Here is a 16,903-nt window from a genome sequence, read left to right as displayed (position 1 = left end):
TTTCTTTATATTGACTTTAGTGTTTTAAGGAAGACTTAACAATCTTATAATATCTCAGTGTTAATCAATGATCACATTGCAGTTTGTTGGTAGATTTAACAGGATAAGAAACTTGGATGTTAGTGTTGTACTAGTTAGTATTGTCTTTAAAAAGAATATATAATGTTGTTCCAGGTATTTCACTAAAATTTTCATATGTTAAGTTTTGCACAGTTGAATAATTGTTTGAAAACTACTGTACTTACGGTATAGCAAACTTTTAAAAAATCCTGGCTATGGCTTTTTATTTATTAAAAACAATATTTCAACTGCAACAGATTTCCAAGGTTACCAAACTTCATTGAACTTTTGAAAAATTGGTAGTTCAAAAAAATAACCCTATTTAAATGTAAGATATCCTACATGACTAAATAAATTTAAAGAAAAAAAATTTTCATAATTTTTTATTGGGCTAAGGTATTTTCAAATAAAAAATCATCAAATATATAATTTTCAATATGCACAGTTACATCTTTATACATGTAAATAATATGGTACATAACAAATAAATAATAAATACTCCCAAATTTAAGGATTCATCCATTTTTTAAATTATTGCATTTTAGTGTCTTATGATACACAGCTTGTGTAATTCCAATTTGTGGAAGAAAACATTTCTATAGAAACGGGATAAACCAGCAACTTTAAAATACAAACAATTTTTTACATGTCATTAATTACCTTATATATGGCCATAATTTTTGTTAATTTTGTCAGAAAATATTTGTAAAGAAATTCTTTTGATCGTCACCTTTGTTAGTTGTAACTTAATAATAAACAATATATATATAATATGGCATAATATGAATTAATTGATTTGAATTACATTTTCATTGGAAAATAAACAACTGCAACATAAAAACTAAGCAGTATTAACTTACTTATGAATAATTGTCAATATCAAAACATTTATCCTATAGGTTATTGCTTAAATATATGCTGTAGCTTGTGTATTGAAATTATATTATTCAGTACAAAATGCCACATATGATAAAGATAAATGTCCTCAAACAGTCAATAGTAATTTTGTGGATTGTCTTTTGAGCACATATTATAATCTGTCATTATCACAAGTCTTTAAAATCAGAATGGCCAAAGCACATAGTTTTGTTATGCTGACTGATTTATTAGCATATACATTCAAAACTGTGTTGCATCACAGATCATAGTGGCGTTTCGACGCCTGGTTAAACATTCAACTACCAATTGGCCATTCCAGGTTTGTTAAGAGTCATAAAGTATATTTGACAAGATGACCCTCCCTTGGCAGATGAGAAAAATACTTTGTCATTACGCTCACACAGAAATTTGAGTCGTTGTGCTTTTTTGTGCATGAATACACCGTCCAAATGACCACTCTCAACTGAACGTATTTCTATCGCCTTATTGCCCCATCCCATTATTTGTCCCGTACCAATATAAGCTACCGATGTTGGCATTTCACCCCACTGAAATAAAAAAAAATTAATGGTAAATCTCATCAATGGAATATTTTTCAGATTACATTTTTAAAAAGTTATAAATACACTTACCTGAAGAACTATATTTTTGCTAATTCGTCCATTAGTGTTTACATATACGCCTTCATTGTCATAACAAAGTAATAGTTGAACACCATTTGAATTTGGTAGTGGAACAATGCAATGAGGAATTATAGCTCCTTGTGTCTGAAAGAAATATTATTACGATTATAGAGAAGAGCAACCGAAGATTCTTAGTAAATTTCCAATAAAGCTACAAAAAATTCTTAATCAGTCACTCATTAATATTTATTTATGCACACACACATTATTTATGCACAATAAACCTTTGCTATTACTCCAGGTAAGTACATAATAATGCATACTTATGCTATACTTTTTACCTATTGGTGCACCACTTGATAACAGAGCCAATGGTAAAATGGGTTTGTAATATGCAATAAAAATTTTAAGTGTACACTTACTATTTATTACTTTTCTGTGGCATGTATCCGTAACATTGAAAAACATTTTAAAGCATATATATATTTTATATATATATTGCAGTTTTGTAATTAATAAATTAGGTTCAGTTAGATTTAAAGAATGTGGTGAGTGTATTGAGAGAATGTGTATATGTTTTTATATAATATTAATACTTACATGTTTAGGAATATAGATATCATAAACACTGGCAGTGTCAAGATCAACAGCATGGAATCCATCAGCTGATCCATAGATAACTTTCAGTCTTGTGCCTTCTTCAATTGTAAGATCAACTAGTAAAGGCCTAAAATATACATCAGGAAATAATTTTATATTTTAATGTTTGCAGATTAAAGTATAGGTCAACTACTGCAATTTGTAAAAAAATAAGCATTCGCCCTATACATAGAGAATATTCTTTATAGTGACTAAGTAACAAACAATCAAATTGCATATTTTGATTTTATTTTCCATAATTATGATTAATTAATGTTACTTACAGTCTAATTTTTTTTTAGAGATAAAGTAAGTGGGTACATAGATTATTTTACAATAGACCTTGTTATTCCTTTTTTTTTTTAAAAAATTCCGTTATATAATATATTTCATTTAACATATTAACAGTTATTATTAGTTTGCCTTACCTATGCTGCAGGTCGCCAAAACTTTTAAACGCCATAAATTTGTGATAAGGTTTCGGCGCCCATGCATAAATTTCAATGGAATCTTTAAGAGCGATCACCAGAAATTTAATTCGTTCATATTTCACGATTCGGAAATGTACAGCACCCTGTAATTCTCCCACATTTATCCAGCCGTTTCTCCTCTCTACTTGCTAAAAAATTGAAAATAAGGAATATAAAAAATAAGAAATATAAATAAGAAAAAGGGAATATAAAAAATTCTCTTACTTCGCTGAGACCGTCGGTGCGCAAAATTTTAGACTTAAGCCAACTAAGATAATACACTCGTACTCTATTTTTCTTTCCAGATACAGTAACTAGAATGTTTTGTCCTTCTAAAACTTCCATTTGTTGGAAGCGGCGTCGTGAGATCAACTGATACACTTTCCCTTGACCAGAGCGATCAAGTAGCATTAAACCATTTTCCGTTCCAATAAGTAGATTCACTCCTGAAACAAGTTATAGAGTAAAATTATTAATTTTTATTTACTTAAAAAAAGACTGCTAAAATAACTAGTAGTGTGTACTGTTGTGATAAAGTTTGTGCTTAAAAGTTCTAAGTAGTAGTATATATTGCACAAACTGGATATCATATATTTGTTGGTGCAGTGACAGTAAAAAAATATTGTTCGAAGGGCCGGCAACTCTAACATGTGAGATTATTGCTAGATTAATAAGAGGTAGCATTTCGAATAAACAAGTACTAGCGCGGAATTACATTTTGTTTAAACTTACCCCATAAAGCAGCACAGAGTATTTCAGAGTTAAATCGTTTTTTATATTTGCGTATTTCGGGCGTGTCCGAAGATAGATCGTGACCAGTGGGAGTGACGTTAACGTTGACGTGACTTTCTCTACGCGATGCGTTACCGCCGGAGCCCCCCGTTCCGCTTCCGGTAGAGCCCGCGCCGAATCCGAATGTAAGAAACGAACGCTGCTTCTGTTGTAAGGGAAGGAATTGTTGTTGTGATCCCACAGAGGAATTAGACGGAGAGTGTTGAAGAGGATGCGGAGAAGCCGCTCCGGAAACAAAAGATTTAGATGGTGTAGATTGGACAGAGGAAGGTAGTGGGTGGTGATGATGGTGGGGGGCAGGCGTGCCTCCAGCAATGGCCTGCCTGTACTGTAAGAAAAATGATAGTTTTCGGTAAGTTGCGCTGTATTTATGATTCCATTACAATTTTTTTTAATGTTGATTATCTGAAGGTATTTAATGAGGTAGCAAGGTATTTTACTTAAATGGTGATTTGTTAGTCAAATAATTCCATCTCCCTGTTAGTCTTCATTTCTATGTTCGGAAAGTTATTAATGGCTTTTATTATCTACAACGTCGCTTTGGCAGAACTTGATAGGAATGGAATTCAGCAGGCAATGACACAAACCAATTACAATTAAAGTCATGTTTATGTAGAGTGGTGAATAGGTTTGTGGTTGTTATTTAAAGGTTTTGTCCGTAATTGGGAACGGCGTAGTCATAAGAGTAATGGAATGTTTCACGAAGTTATAAAATGCAAAAACAATTTAATACGAGTGGAGAACTTCTCATAATTATTTTTCGTTTATTGTTGAAAGGCAACATAAAGTATATAGTGTATACTGTCTGAGATTGTAGTACTTAAATTTGCATAATAAAAAACATATATAGTATTAAGCTAAATTTATCTAATATTTATAATATATGAACAAAAACAAACTGTAATTGTGATTTCTACAGACAAAACGCGTTGCATGAGTAGATCTCAAATTTTGTCTGTGTATATAAGTGTATACATGGTACATTAAGGTTTATAAACCAACAAATATTCACAAATACATTGGACTAATTGATGGTATACATTTTAAGAGCTTTAATAAAAAGAGTTTTAGAGTATAAATTGTAATTATTAGTTGGACAAAAATACCTTTTACTGATTTCGTATTAGCACTGAAAGCGAATGATTTACATGAGTGATAAATATTTGATGTATACATAACTTTACAGATGGTGGTATAATAAAAGCAAAAATTCTATGTAATGCACAAGAGAGAAGTGATTACTATCGAAACAAACAACAGCCTATAAAGTAACTTTACGGAAGCGTTTCTCTGCGTCTTGCATCAATTCGTTTCGTACTTACGCAGTGTTAACAGCTGTCTGCAAACCGGTCGCTGACCGTGGCTCCAGGGTGTTTGCATGATCGACAACCATTATCACATTAATACTATGTACTAATAGCTCCACATGAACAAAGTGATCTAAGCAGGACCAGCAACACATCCCAATCAATGTATCTACTATATTTAAAACATATTTACGATACATAGTGTTTACACTAGTGAATATAAGATTATATTACATTTTAATATTCTTATATCGAGGAATATTTTAAATATTAAAAACATTTTTTATTCATAAACTGGTGTTGGAAGTCCCATTAGGATGTTATGTAACGAAATGTCATTATCAGTTACAAATGAATTCTAGCTTGACTTTAATTATTTATTAAGCTGTATGGTGAATAAAATATCATTAAATACTATGTAATACTTAAAATATTTTAAGAAATAAATGCATTTAAATTTAATCACATTGATATAAATTTCAAATGTGTCTAACAGCGCATCTATTGGCGGCGTAAAACTGCTGTATGTCTAGCATATTATAAAAGGGTCAGTAAGGAATTTTTAATATATTGTTGAAGCTAAATCATTATTAACAAGAACGTTTACCTCTTCGCTGGTTGATTTGTCATGACGCGGTGGAGTAGAGGGTTGTCCGGCTTGACTAAGCAAATCCGGAAGCACGGAGCTAGTGCGGGATCCGCTACCTTCGTTTGCGCCACTTGATCGGCCCTGAAATGTTTTATTACTTACTAGTCATACAAAGAACGCATAACTTTGCGATATTTAATAATGAAATAATAATTGCGATAAAAACCCCGTCAAACATGTATTGTGAGATAACAATTAATGTACTATGTGGACAGTAGTAATGTAACAACTTTTTGTAGATATAATTAGAAATTTAATTTTGAAAGGTATTTTGAATTCAAAAGAATTTTGAAATTCCTACGGGATTACAAATAGTTTACTGGGGGTATTCATATGTTTTAAAATGTTATATATTATGACAAAAATAAAATAACACAAATTTACTTCACCTTATTACAGATTACATATAAAAAATATACACAGTTTTTCTTTAACAAAATATCTTTGAGAATCAATTAAGTCAAAACGCTGACAAAATTTGAATTACAACAACAAATATTACAAATAACGAAAGGTATATTAAGAATGGCTGTTTGGCAGCGTGTTGGCTTTGAGTGTTAAACTCTTACTAGCAAATATTACATTGGTGTTGTGCAAAAGTTGCGAGCGCGGCAAACACAAACACGATAGCAAAGACATGCAGTTGACACATTCACAATACAAGTACTGTTTTTCTTTCAGCTCCTGTGTGATTTCGTTAGGCGTTCATTCCCATGTAATGTTAAATATCTTAAAATTTTAATGGCATAGACGTCCTAATGGTCACTCAGCGTTTCTCCAGTTTCCGGCAGGAAGACGGTATTCACGCACAGATGGTAAATAACATTGTTAGTATAATTAGAAGTTACTGACGTGATAATTGTTAGGTGTTAATGCAGCATATGTTAAATTTAATGGTTAAATTTGAATATTTAAAAGATTGAACCCTTGTATAACGTAATTCTATGTGATATATCTAATCTAGATAAAATATTTTTAAAAATCTACAGCAGACGAACTACTCAATATAATAATAAGTTACAACAAGGATAATAAACTGTCACGCCAAAAAGTAAGACGTGTGAGCAATGGCTACATTCCTAGATATCAAATAGTTGTTAAAAAGGTTTCTAATAAATGCTTATTAATCATAGTTACTTGTTTTCATTCCCACACATATATACCATAAAACCGCCACACCAATAGCTACATAAAAACTCTGTATAGATCCTCATAAACAGAAATATAAATAGCATTACTGATGTTAGTTTATATGTTAGACGAATTGTACCCAACCAGGATTAAGTGTATAGATATTAAACAAACTATCCCGAGCAGTGAGCAATTACCTGATCCTGTGCGAGTACCGCTTCCTGCCCACAACTCCCCATAACGCCCGTGTACTGGTTATAGTGGCAATTCCTACGGAACACAATGTCCGATTCGGTCTTTTCTCTTCGAGGTTTGACGACGTTGTTCATGTCGTGAAGCTTGTCGTGCGATACATGTTCAAGCGTGTCCGCCGTAAGGTCGAGAGTGCCGGCTTGTTCGAACGACGTGCTACTGCTGAAGCAAATGCTGGTTGCTGGAGAGTCACTATTGATGCTGCTCTGACGACTGGTTCCGTTGTTTTCGCTGTCTTGTCTGATTAAGACGGCCACATTTTTCAGTGCTTCAATGGGACTGTTGACTGAGGCCTTCTTACTTGGATTTTTTTTAGTTTCCATTTGCACAGACTTTCTGAGACTGTCATTCATTTTTATGAATTCTGTAAGTATTGGTTCTCCCGATGCAGCTGGCTTTCCTTGTTTACGCGAGTGATTAAATATGCCACTTGATCTCATCTGTTTGTTCACTCCTACTTGGTTGTCATGCTTTGGGAAGTATATAGCAGAGTGCCGAGTGCTGGGTAGAGGAAAGAGATCAGAATTTTCTCTTCTGAAACCTCTAAAGAATCTGTTTGGAGTATTTAACTCTGTCTCTTGTTCCTTTTTGTACTTTAACATATCGGCAAGTTTCTCTTGGGGCGATTTTTCGGTGGACCTGTGGAACATTTGTTTGTGACGGGATGGCGGCGTTGCAACTCCTTTGTATTTAGACCATGCATCTTCTAATTCGATTCTAGATTGGCGTTGTAGATGAGGTCGTTTTTGCTCACTTTCTTTCGATTGATCTTGTTTTTCTTCTTTATTCACAGTTTTTGAAGGGAAAAATCTGGCAAAGTCCCAATCCTTCAGAAGAACAGCTTCGTCAAGGTCGGATTGCCGTTTATCGCTTTCAGCAATCTCCTTCTGCTTTTTTAGGTAAGAACCGATGCAAAAATAAACATAAATAATAAGGAATAACTTAAAGAAATAAACAATAAACTGCTATTAATGTCAAAATTTGCTCACTGATCTTACTTTGGCGTGAAAAGACATGTACTGTACCAACACACTTTAGAGGTGTAGATTCATAGTAAATGTTATCTAAACTGCCAATAATCCCAAATACAAAGTATAGAACAGCAAATACTTAATATTTGTACAATTCTATTTTGTATATCTACCTGTCTATGAAGCGTCCTATTTCTGATTAAAGTTTTTGATAGCATCTCTGTCATAAGCTCTAGGTTTATGAGTATGAGCTAAAAGTATCCTAGCTTTAACCTCTCTGGTCAAATATTTGTACTAAAGAGAAATCGATATTTAATTTGAAAATTTCATGATGATGTTGATATCTGATCACAACATAGCAGCGAAGCAATCATTGAGATGACATCTTGTAGAGGTAGTTTCGAAGGTATGCAATGGTATTTTTAAATAGCTATGATATTAGAACAAAGGGCAGTTCAAATTAAATTTTACCGCAAACTGCTTTACGTTCAAAACAAAGCTTTCTTAATTTTAATTGCATGTTAATAAGAAAATGTTTATTAACAAAGCATTTATATGACACATTTTACGTTTTTGCTCGTTACACATCCAAATAAGTTCAAATTGTTATATACATACAACAGCAGTAGCAGTTGGTGGTAGAATAAGATGTTGACATATTACGTATATGGTTACTTACTCGCTTCATGACCAGCGTACGGTCAGGATGTGTGTCGTCGTCGTCAGGGGTGGGTGGTAGAGGGCGAGTTGGCGCTCCGCCCGACGCAGCGCCGTCTTCAGAGACCGCGGCAAGACCCGGCCTGTAGCAGAACTCGGGGCTAACAAGCCAAACAAAAACAAAAAAGGAAGGGAGAGGGCAAAAAAAATGAGGTCGAATGAAAAGTAATTGGCAACAAATCAATGAAATGAAATGGTTTTATTAGCAAAATGTCTTAAATAAAGTCAATAATTAGACACTCATGTTATACAAGTATAAAAAAATATGAAAAATTATAGTATGTAGATATTTCTAATGACTAAACATGCATGATTCGAAAATGATAGTAAATTTGATCTGTACTTACAGTGGCTTAGGTGGATCGCTGGCAAGCAAAGTACCATCGTTGCGGACTCTTCCTCCACTTTCCTCGGCATCAGAATCACTGTCAGAATCGTCAAATGGAGGCTCCGGAGGATTTCTTTCCATTGGGGGCCCTGAATAAAAATTTCGTAAAATCAGATTAAATGGATCACAAACAACACACAAAGGCTATACTTAAAATTTTAATGTTGATTGCGACCAGTTAATGGCTTATTAACTAGGTATACCAATATGAAGAGTCTCACAGAAGTAGACAAAAGAACATAGATCAATTACCGGTTTAATAGATATTTTCAAAAGCATGGCAACAGAATAAAAGTGGACATACAGCTTAAGAGACCTTAGAAGGCAGGAGGTCGTAATTTAGGAACTATGAAACAATTTATCCACGAATTAGAGCATTTATTTTTTATATAGTGTTAAATTTTTTTACGTAAACATAATATTAAATCAAATATAACTTAAAGAAATCAATTCTTCTTGAATCCACTGCTATATATAAAACAGAAAGACCTGGTTGTTTCTCACAATAATTAATATGAATATATATATTCTCTAAGAAAAATTATAGTAAGTTTAAGCAAGAAACTTTTTATCTAAACCTTGTCCATTTGTAGGAGCGCGTGGAGGTCGATTAGGCGGTTCATTTCCAGACACTACTCCGAGTTCGTTAAGTTGCGCTGCCAATTTGTCCAAGTCCTGTGAATTGAATATTCATTAATTAAATTATTGACATAAAAAGCAATTAATTGATAAAATTTGTTTCACATTTATATAAAAATTCATCTATTTATAGACTACATTGGGATGGCTTGAGAAAAGCCAATTCCGATGCAAAATGAGCGCAGTGCAGCTAGACTGCGGAAATCAGCCCACTGAGACAAGACAAGACTATACATTTATTTTAAAATAATATATTGCGTTAAAAAGAGATGAGACAAACCTCTGGTCTTCGTGGTGGAAGCTGCAGCGGAAGTTTACATTATTGGAAGTGCAAATAAAGTTAACGGCGTGACATGAAAATAAAAAATAAAGCAAAACATGAAAAACAATAATACTACACATATATCAAAACCAACTTAATTTATTTCAATTATCAACTTCAATACAATTACTACATTTAAAACAAATGAAACATTTCATATTTAAGGAAACATTTGTAAACCATTATAACAAATCGAAAAAAGATGAGACAAGATTACTGCTGAATAAAAAAAAAATCTCTAGAAGCAAACATATGTTTTAACAAGTGAATGTAATTTAAAAATTGTACATACCATAGGTTTAAACATGTGATGTGAACCACGCTGTGGTGGCTGTGGTCCACTAGCAGGTGGAGTACCATTGTTGGAACCAGAGCTGTTTGATGAGCCTGATGATTTGGGTGTAGGGGGTAGAGGCCTGTGGATACAAGTATGAATAATAAATGTAAATTATCAGTTATTTTTGAAATGGTCATAGGTATTTTTCTAAACTATTGACTAAATACTATGCGAATAAGAAATTAAATTTCATCAACATGAGTCTGAATGAATTTAGAATGATAAAATATCTTTCTTTTTATGAGAAAACATTTTATGGCCAACTAAAATGTTAATCTTATTATAATGGAGTAATTAAATAAATTAATTATTTTATAAAAATGTACCATACAGTCCATAAAATAATAAGAACCTGTGTCTGAAGAACATTTTTATAGAGTAGTTAAGTATGTTGTCTAAAAAAACAACAAAATACCTGTATCTATTAGGCTGTTGTGCCTGTGGGTCTGGCACGACAATCAGTCTTTGTGGAATGGATGGCCTTGCTGGAGGCCCAGGTTCTGCAAAAGCAATAAAAAATTCAGTTCATTAATAATTTTCGAAATATTTATTATTTGCATGTGTATTGTTACTATTTGTGTTACCTGGAATTTCTTCTCGTTCTTCACGTTTACTGTTACGTTTCGGTGGAGGCTGGGGCTGACCTTCTGGACCAGCACTACAAATTTGAAATGGAAGATGACCTTACATATTTTATTTCAAATCTGATAAATAGTAAAAGCTATTTTCACATATAAACACAATTTTAAGGCACCATGAATGAATATCATACATGGATAAAAGAACTTTAAAATTTACTAACCCTCCTTCTTGAATTTGTTGGAAATTGCGACGCAATGTATCACTACTTTGATGAGAAGCAGCATTATGGACAATAGATGACGGTTCCCCAGCCACAGCATTGTCTTCCTCTTCTCCTTCCGAACCCGAATATTTGTATTCTTCTCGTACTGAGTTGTCTTGCTTTCTCTTTTTACATCTGTCTATATGATCTTTTAGCTGTATTCTTACTTGTCTCTCGGTTGGTTGATCTCTGAAAAAAGATATAAAAATATAAGTATGTGTTTATTACTAAAGAATAACGTAACGTAAAAATAAATAAAGGCAAAAAACTCAAATGAACATAAAATACGGCGATTTAGTAAACGGATAAAAATAATATACCCCTCATACTGCTTCTCAAGTGTTTTAATGACCCCCATTGTGACACAAGTGAACCCACTGGGTTTAAATAAGGTGGCAGACAGAAATCCCAGAAAAACTGAAAATGCATTCAGTACAATGTTTGCTTTTAATTAAAAAATAAAATGAAAATTGTACCATACTTTAAAGTTTACCTAATAAAAGAATGCTTAAGAAGTTGTTCAGTGTAGGGTCGCTGATGGTAATCTTTTACTAGAACAGTTTCAATAAAACTATGGAACTTCTTAGCCCACTTTTTGGATTTTAAGCGTGGTGGTGGATTCCTGAAAATTGAAAACAAATGTGAAAGATAAACACCAAATTAGTAAATATATTATATTAAAATTGTAAACAAAGTCAATAAACTATACCTTGGAATAAGGAAAAGTGCTCTCATAGGGTGGAGATCACAAAGAGGAGGTTGACTTTCTGCCATTTCAAGTGCAGTGATACCAAGAGACCACAAGTCGGAGCGATTATCATATGTTGCATCAGGGTTCTCATCACATGCAATTACTTCAGGTGCCATCCAATATGGGGTACCAATGAATGTGTTCCTCCTACCAATAGTTCGGTCTAGTTGTGCTGACACACCAAAGTCAACTATTGAAAAACAGAAATAATTTGATAGTTGTTAAAGTTACTAGCAGTAGTTTATTTTACTTATAATAATGATACTCATTATGTTTGTCTTACCAAGTTTTACTTCAGCATTATCAGTAAGTAAGACATTCTGCCCTTTAATATCACGATGAATCACTTTGTTAGAGTGTAAATAGCTAAGACCTCTCAAAATCTCCCTGCAAATGTATGAGATCCATTCTTCTTTTAATGATTGCCCTTTAGTTGATTTAACTAAGTCAGTAACAGATCCTAAAAAAAATATTTTAACAATTACCAAATAAACTAATAAAAGTTTTGATAGAAAAATTTAATCACCAATATTAATAGTTATTTCTTTGAATGCAATTATTTATATGATATAAACATAAATAATAGCTAAATTCAAGCATATATTTATAAAATTTAAATAGAAGTTAACAGATTTCTAAAATAATAATCATAAACATTACATTAAATGCATACTTGTAGGTAAACTGTTTAAAAATATATATTTATTATAATTTGATTAATATGGACTATTATAATTGGATTGAAGTAGTATTTGTTGTTTAAAATTACACCATTTTTTTTTAAAACAATATGAATATATATTTATATAGTATTATACTATACTAAACATAAATGTGAAATTAATATCAAAGTCACTATGGTCTAACTTTTGAACAGTGAAGGGATAAACTAATAAAGATAGGTGAAATAAGTAAATATGATAAAAGGGAAAAAATACTATAATCAAGATATCCTATAAAATCAGTTATAAGATGATTTATTTGTTTGTTTGTCCTATTTATAATTACATAAGAGTATAAAAAATCTAATCTATATCATTATTGATAAACTAATACCAGCAATGTGTAAAAATTATAAACTTAGATATTGAAAGAAATCAAAAAAAATCTTCAGAACATTCCAAATAAAAACCCTTACATAGCATATATAAGTAGCAATGAATACTATTAAGTCAAATCTTTTTCTTATTATATACAGGTGGCAATAGTTAAAAGTTAAAATCTCCATAAATTTTACATAGCAGATATCTGTATGTCAATAATTATTAGTACATATAATTAATGTGCCTATAATTTTTTTAGTCATTTAATGAGTAAAGAATACTCCCAAAGATAAAGTTTAAATATCAATATATTTCAAAGATTTAGGCATACATGAAATATGATAGTTTAGAAAAAAAAATTCTTTATTAACATTGTGTTTTTAAAACATATCTATGCTATATTTAAAATTGGAAGCTGACAGGTTAACCACAAAAAAATAATTTATGGATTATTATACTCATGGAATGTGATACACACCAGCACCACAATACTCCATCACCAACCACAATTGGTCATCTTTTCCTGATGGCGTTTTTTTGATAAATGCACCATAATATGTAGCAATGTTGCGGTGATTTGAATATTTCTTTAATACATTGATTTCAAGCTTTATCTCTTCTTCTTCATCTTGTGTGACATCCATAACTTTAATGGCCGCAAGTTGACCTGTTTTTGTGTGCCGACCCTTTAACAAACAAATGATTTTATAATTGATATAATGTTATTAAAATTAAATTAAAAAGATGCTTTAATATTAATTGTTTATTATTAAATGTAATGTAATTTATAAGTAAAAAAGTCATTCTACATTTACTTAAATATATGTTCATAAAGAGGTCACTTTCATTTTATGAATAGTTACAGTATGATTGACTTTAATTCCATTCATTAAAATTAATAGTCCAATCTTGAATTGAACAGTGCATAAGGTCCACCAATTACAAGTTTTAATGTTGATATTTCTCCGCCGCCGAATGTTAAAAAAAACATTTTTATCTTTTTTTTTAAATGATGTATGTAATATTTTAGTTAGCTATGAGCACATAATGCAATTGCTATATATATGTTTAACTCATACATACCTTGTACACTTGGCCATAAGTTCCATTTCCCACAACTTCAATAAGCTCAAATATTCCGGCAGGGTCCTAAAGATAAAAACATAAATTAAAACAGAGAATAAGAATCGAAAGCTAATTATAATCCTTAATAGTGAACCTTTAATGATTCACGCCCTGTGAGATCATTGCCCTTTGTGATATTTTTTGAGAAAAGGTATTCTACAAAATTTGTGTATATTTTATTAAAGCTGCTTATTAGTAAAAAAATACCTTTAAAGCACCGAGGTCAATGTCGTCTAATGAACAATTTACAGACGGTGCCAGTTGATGCGCCATTTTGAGTATATTGTCACACACGAAGACAAAGCACGAGAACCTCACATCAATATAAAAATTGTATAAAAACTCTTAAATTGTTACATTGGCGTATCGATTATTAATATTTAGCTATTGAATGATCAAATAATTTATAAAACACATTGTTTATTATTAAAATTACAGTAAATTATAGATACACAATCTATGTACCGCACACACACCCGGCGGGGGATACCACTAAAGAAAATAAATTTCTACAGTTACGGGTCTACATATCAGAATATTTTGAATGGTAATGTTTAATACTTTCTACCACAGAATTTTAAAGTTGTACATCGTTTTAGAGAAAATGTATAATTCTATACACAAGTAACCGAACCACTTTTGGCTAACAATTTGATTCCAATTATTATTAAACTCGATTAATAATTAGTAGAGAAATATTTTTTAACACGGTGGGCTTAAGAATTCTTGATATATATGACGGAATCTAAAATAATATTTGGTTTAATTACACGTGGATGATTATCGGGTATAGTAACGGTAATATTATAATTTATTTTTCGTATTGTCTTTAGAGCTATCCATACTTTAAGGGTACCTTAATTTAGGTAATAAAAGAAGCTGATGAACAATTCAGTCCGCACTTTCTTTTGAAGTATTATGTAAAATATATTATTCACAATACGCCCATGTCTTTTCAGTTACCCAAGTAACGGAAAAAAAACTGCTGATACCAAAGTATTCTATGAACGTCTATTTCTTCCCTGGTTTATCTTAACGACCAACACGTACTTATATATTTTATTTATAACAGTTAAATTATTCAATAAGATGGTTATTGGCATTTTTTCTAAGTAGACACGAATTGACGTACCTTCTGCCTTGGTAATATTTATAGATTTTAACACTAATTACTATAAGAAATTACATCAAACATGTTTATACATGCTATTATTAATGTTACTATAACTTCTATACACTTAAGTTGACAAATAAATGACAATTTATTTATGAAGCTGTTTATAAAACGTATACACACACTTTCATGATAATCGAATCACAATTTCAGTAGAAATTACCCATCGCCTAATGTTACCTTTCCATTACGTGAAATTTCCTTTTCATCCAATTATTACGTGTTTTTTTAAGTATTGTAAATTGAACAAAGCGATGAAGGTGTTAAGTTTTTTACATATAAATAATCCTTTATCTGTCATGTTTTTTTTAACTCGTTTAAGTCTAAAGTCAAGTAAAATATTGATGATGAACATATTTTCTTGTAAATGAAAATGTTTTTTTAAAAAGTTTTCTTTTACATTAACTGTTTTCAACGAGTCATTTTTTGGCGACAAAACACCTGTAATTGCAGGCAATGACATAGAATTAGCGATACATTTATTTTTTTGCATTTCGAAGGGGATAATAATAATGGATTAATATAAAGGATTAAAATTTAGGACAACACTAATAAATTCCCGATTGTAAGGTGTATCAAGTGTTGGACAAATAGTGTTATGCAAGATCGAATTAGTCCCCATTCTTATTTTTATTCTAGATCCTCGAATTAGTCCCCATTCTTCATTCCCCATTAGTGCTTTACATAATCTGTCCTTAAACACTAGTAGTAAGGCTTTTTTAAATCCTTCCTTTACTAAAATATGTATTAACATAAGATTTATTTTAAGTTTAAATTTATTTCAAATATAGGTCTCTTTTTTAACACATTTCCTTAGTCGTAACAATTGCTGTACGCTGTACGTTCAGCTCTATTTCGATCGCTGGTTTTCTCCAGGATGACATCAGAGTTTTACGAGGTATAGTGCACACTTTAGCCCACAAATCCTGACATATGTTGTAACCGAAAAAGGTCTGGACTGAAGGAGAGCCAATCTTCATTTCTGATGGAGTCAGTCATTTAAAGTTCAAATCAAGCCTGGGTAGTCTCAGCCTCGAGTGTCGGTGTAGAGTCCTGCTGAATTGCCTAAGGCCTCCGTCGAAAGAAGGTGCGAGACAGGTCTTCCAAAACCTTCCAAAACCGTTTGTTGATAAATTTTAGTTTGTACCTAATTCATGGAGTGCAGTAGCCCCTTAGTACACTACTTAGATCACTAACCAAATCGTCACTGATGACGAGTGACGACCACCCTAACTTTTGGGAATAGTGTAGTGCGTTTTGGAGATTGAAAGATTGGAGATTCTACGATATGGAAAATTTTTCCATCTTTAAATAGGATTTGTTGTCTATCACTGGCGTGCTGTTTCAATAATACTCTGATAAATTTCATCATTATTGTCTACAAATGCTGGGTGGTGACCTATTTAATTATAATTAATTATAATTGCTAGTATCTGAACAAATCGAGGGCTGGCAAATCCTCTCTTCAGTTTAAGCACTTCAATATAATTCTTAATACACAATCAAATCTTTGTGCGATATTTAAATTTTTCTGCTAGTCGAAATTCTTAGTTGATAAGTGATCACGACCGTGTAAATCAATTACTGCTACTCGGTCCTCTTTAAGTGTCCACTCCATCGTACAAAATGAACAAGATAATCTAATTCTATTGTGCCAGTGACAATATTATAGGAAAGTGAAACAAGCAGCAGATAGTGCATGCTATGAAAGAAATATGTTTTAACATACTTAATCAATTATTTATTCAAAAATGTTAAATAAATTTATGTTGCACAATACTCTTGTTTGC

General features: G+C 31.7%; 1 protein-coding gene across 4 annotated transcripts; it reads right to left on the bottom strand.

Moving 5' to 3' along the window:
• Positions 1–455: 455 nt before the first annotated feature.
• msn (serine/threonine-protein kinase msn) lies at positions 456–14,419 on the bottom strand. Of its 4 annotated transcripts, none has more exons than XM_068773082.1 (22): positions 14,147–14,419; positions 13,898–13,963; positions 13,293–13,500; positions 12,055–12,231; positions 11,730–11,961; positions 11,514–11,642; positions 10,979–11,209; positions 10,761–10,834; positions 10,592–10,676; positions 10,132–10,255; positions 9,798–9,818; positions 9,457–9,553; positions 8,838–8,967; positions 8,453–8,573; positions 6,748–7,692; positions 5,378–5,500; positions 3,404–3,791; positions 2,897–3,117; positions 2,630–2,820; positions 2,163–2,289; positions 1,572–1,706; positions 456–1,487 (listed from the first exon to the last, which is right to left on the bottom strand). In XM_068773082.1, exons 1-22 carry the CDS (start codon positions 14,210–14,212, stop codon positions 1,239–1,241), a joined length of 4,140 nt encoding a protein of 1,379 aa, XP_068629183.1. In that variant the 5' UTR covers positions 14,213–14,419; the 3' UTR covers positions 456–1,238. The 4 variants fall into 4 exon arrangements, with proteins under 4 accessions (XP_068629183.1, XP_068629185.1, XP_068629184.1 ...); XM_068773084.1 differs by having other exon boundaries at positions 3,404–3,608; XM_068773083.1 differs by having other exon boundaries at positions 6,748–7,689.
• Between the last annotated feature and the right edge of the window lie 2,484 nt (positions 14,420–16,903).

The sequence above is a fragment of the Battus philenor genome, unplaced genomic scaffold, assembly GCF_028537555.1.
Source record: "Battus philenor isolate CCGP_79_NKW_IND1 unplaced genomic scaffold, ilBatPhil1.0.hap1 SCAF_5, whole genome shotgun sequence".
Lineage (NCBI taxonomy): Eukaryota > Metazoa > Arthropoda > Insecta > Lepidoptera > Papilionidae > Battus > Battus philenor.
This window is presented reverse-complemented; position numbering and strand designations above follow the sequence as displayed.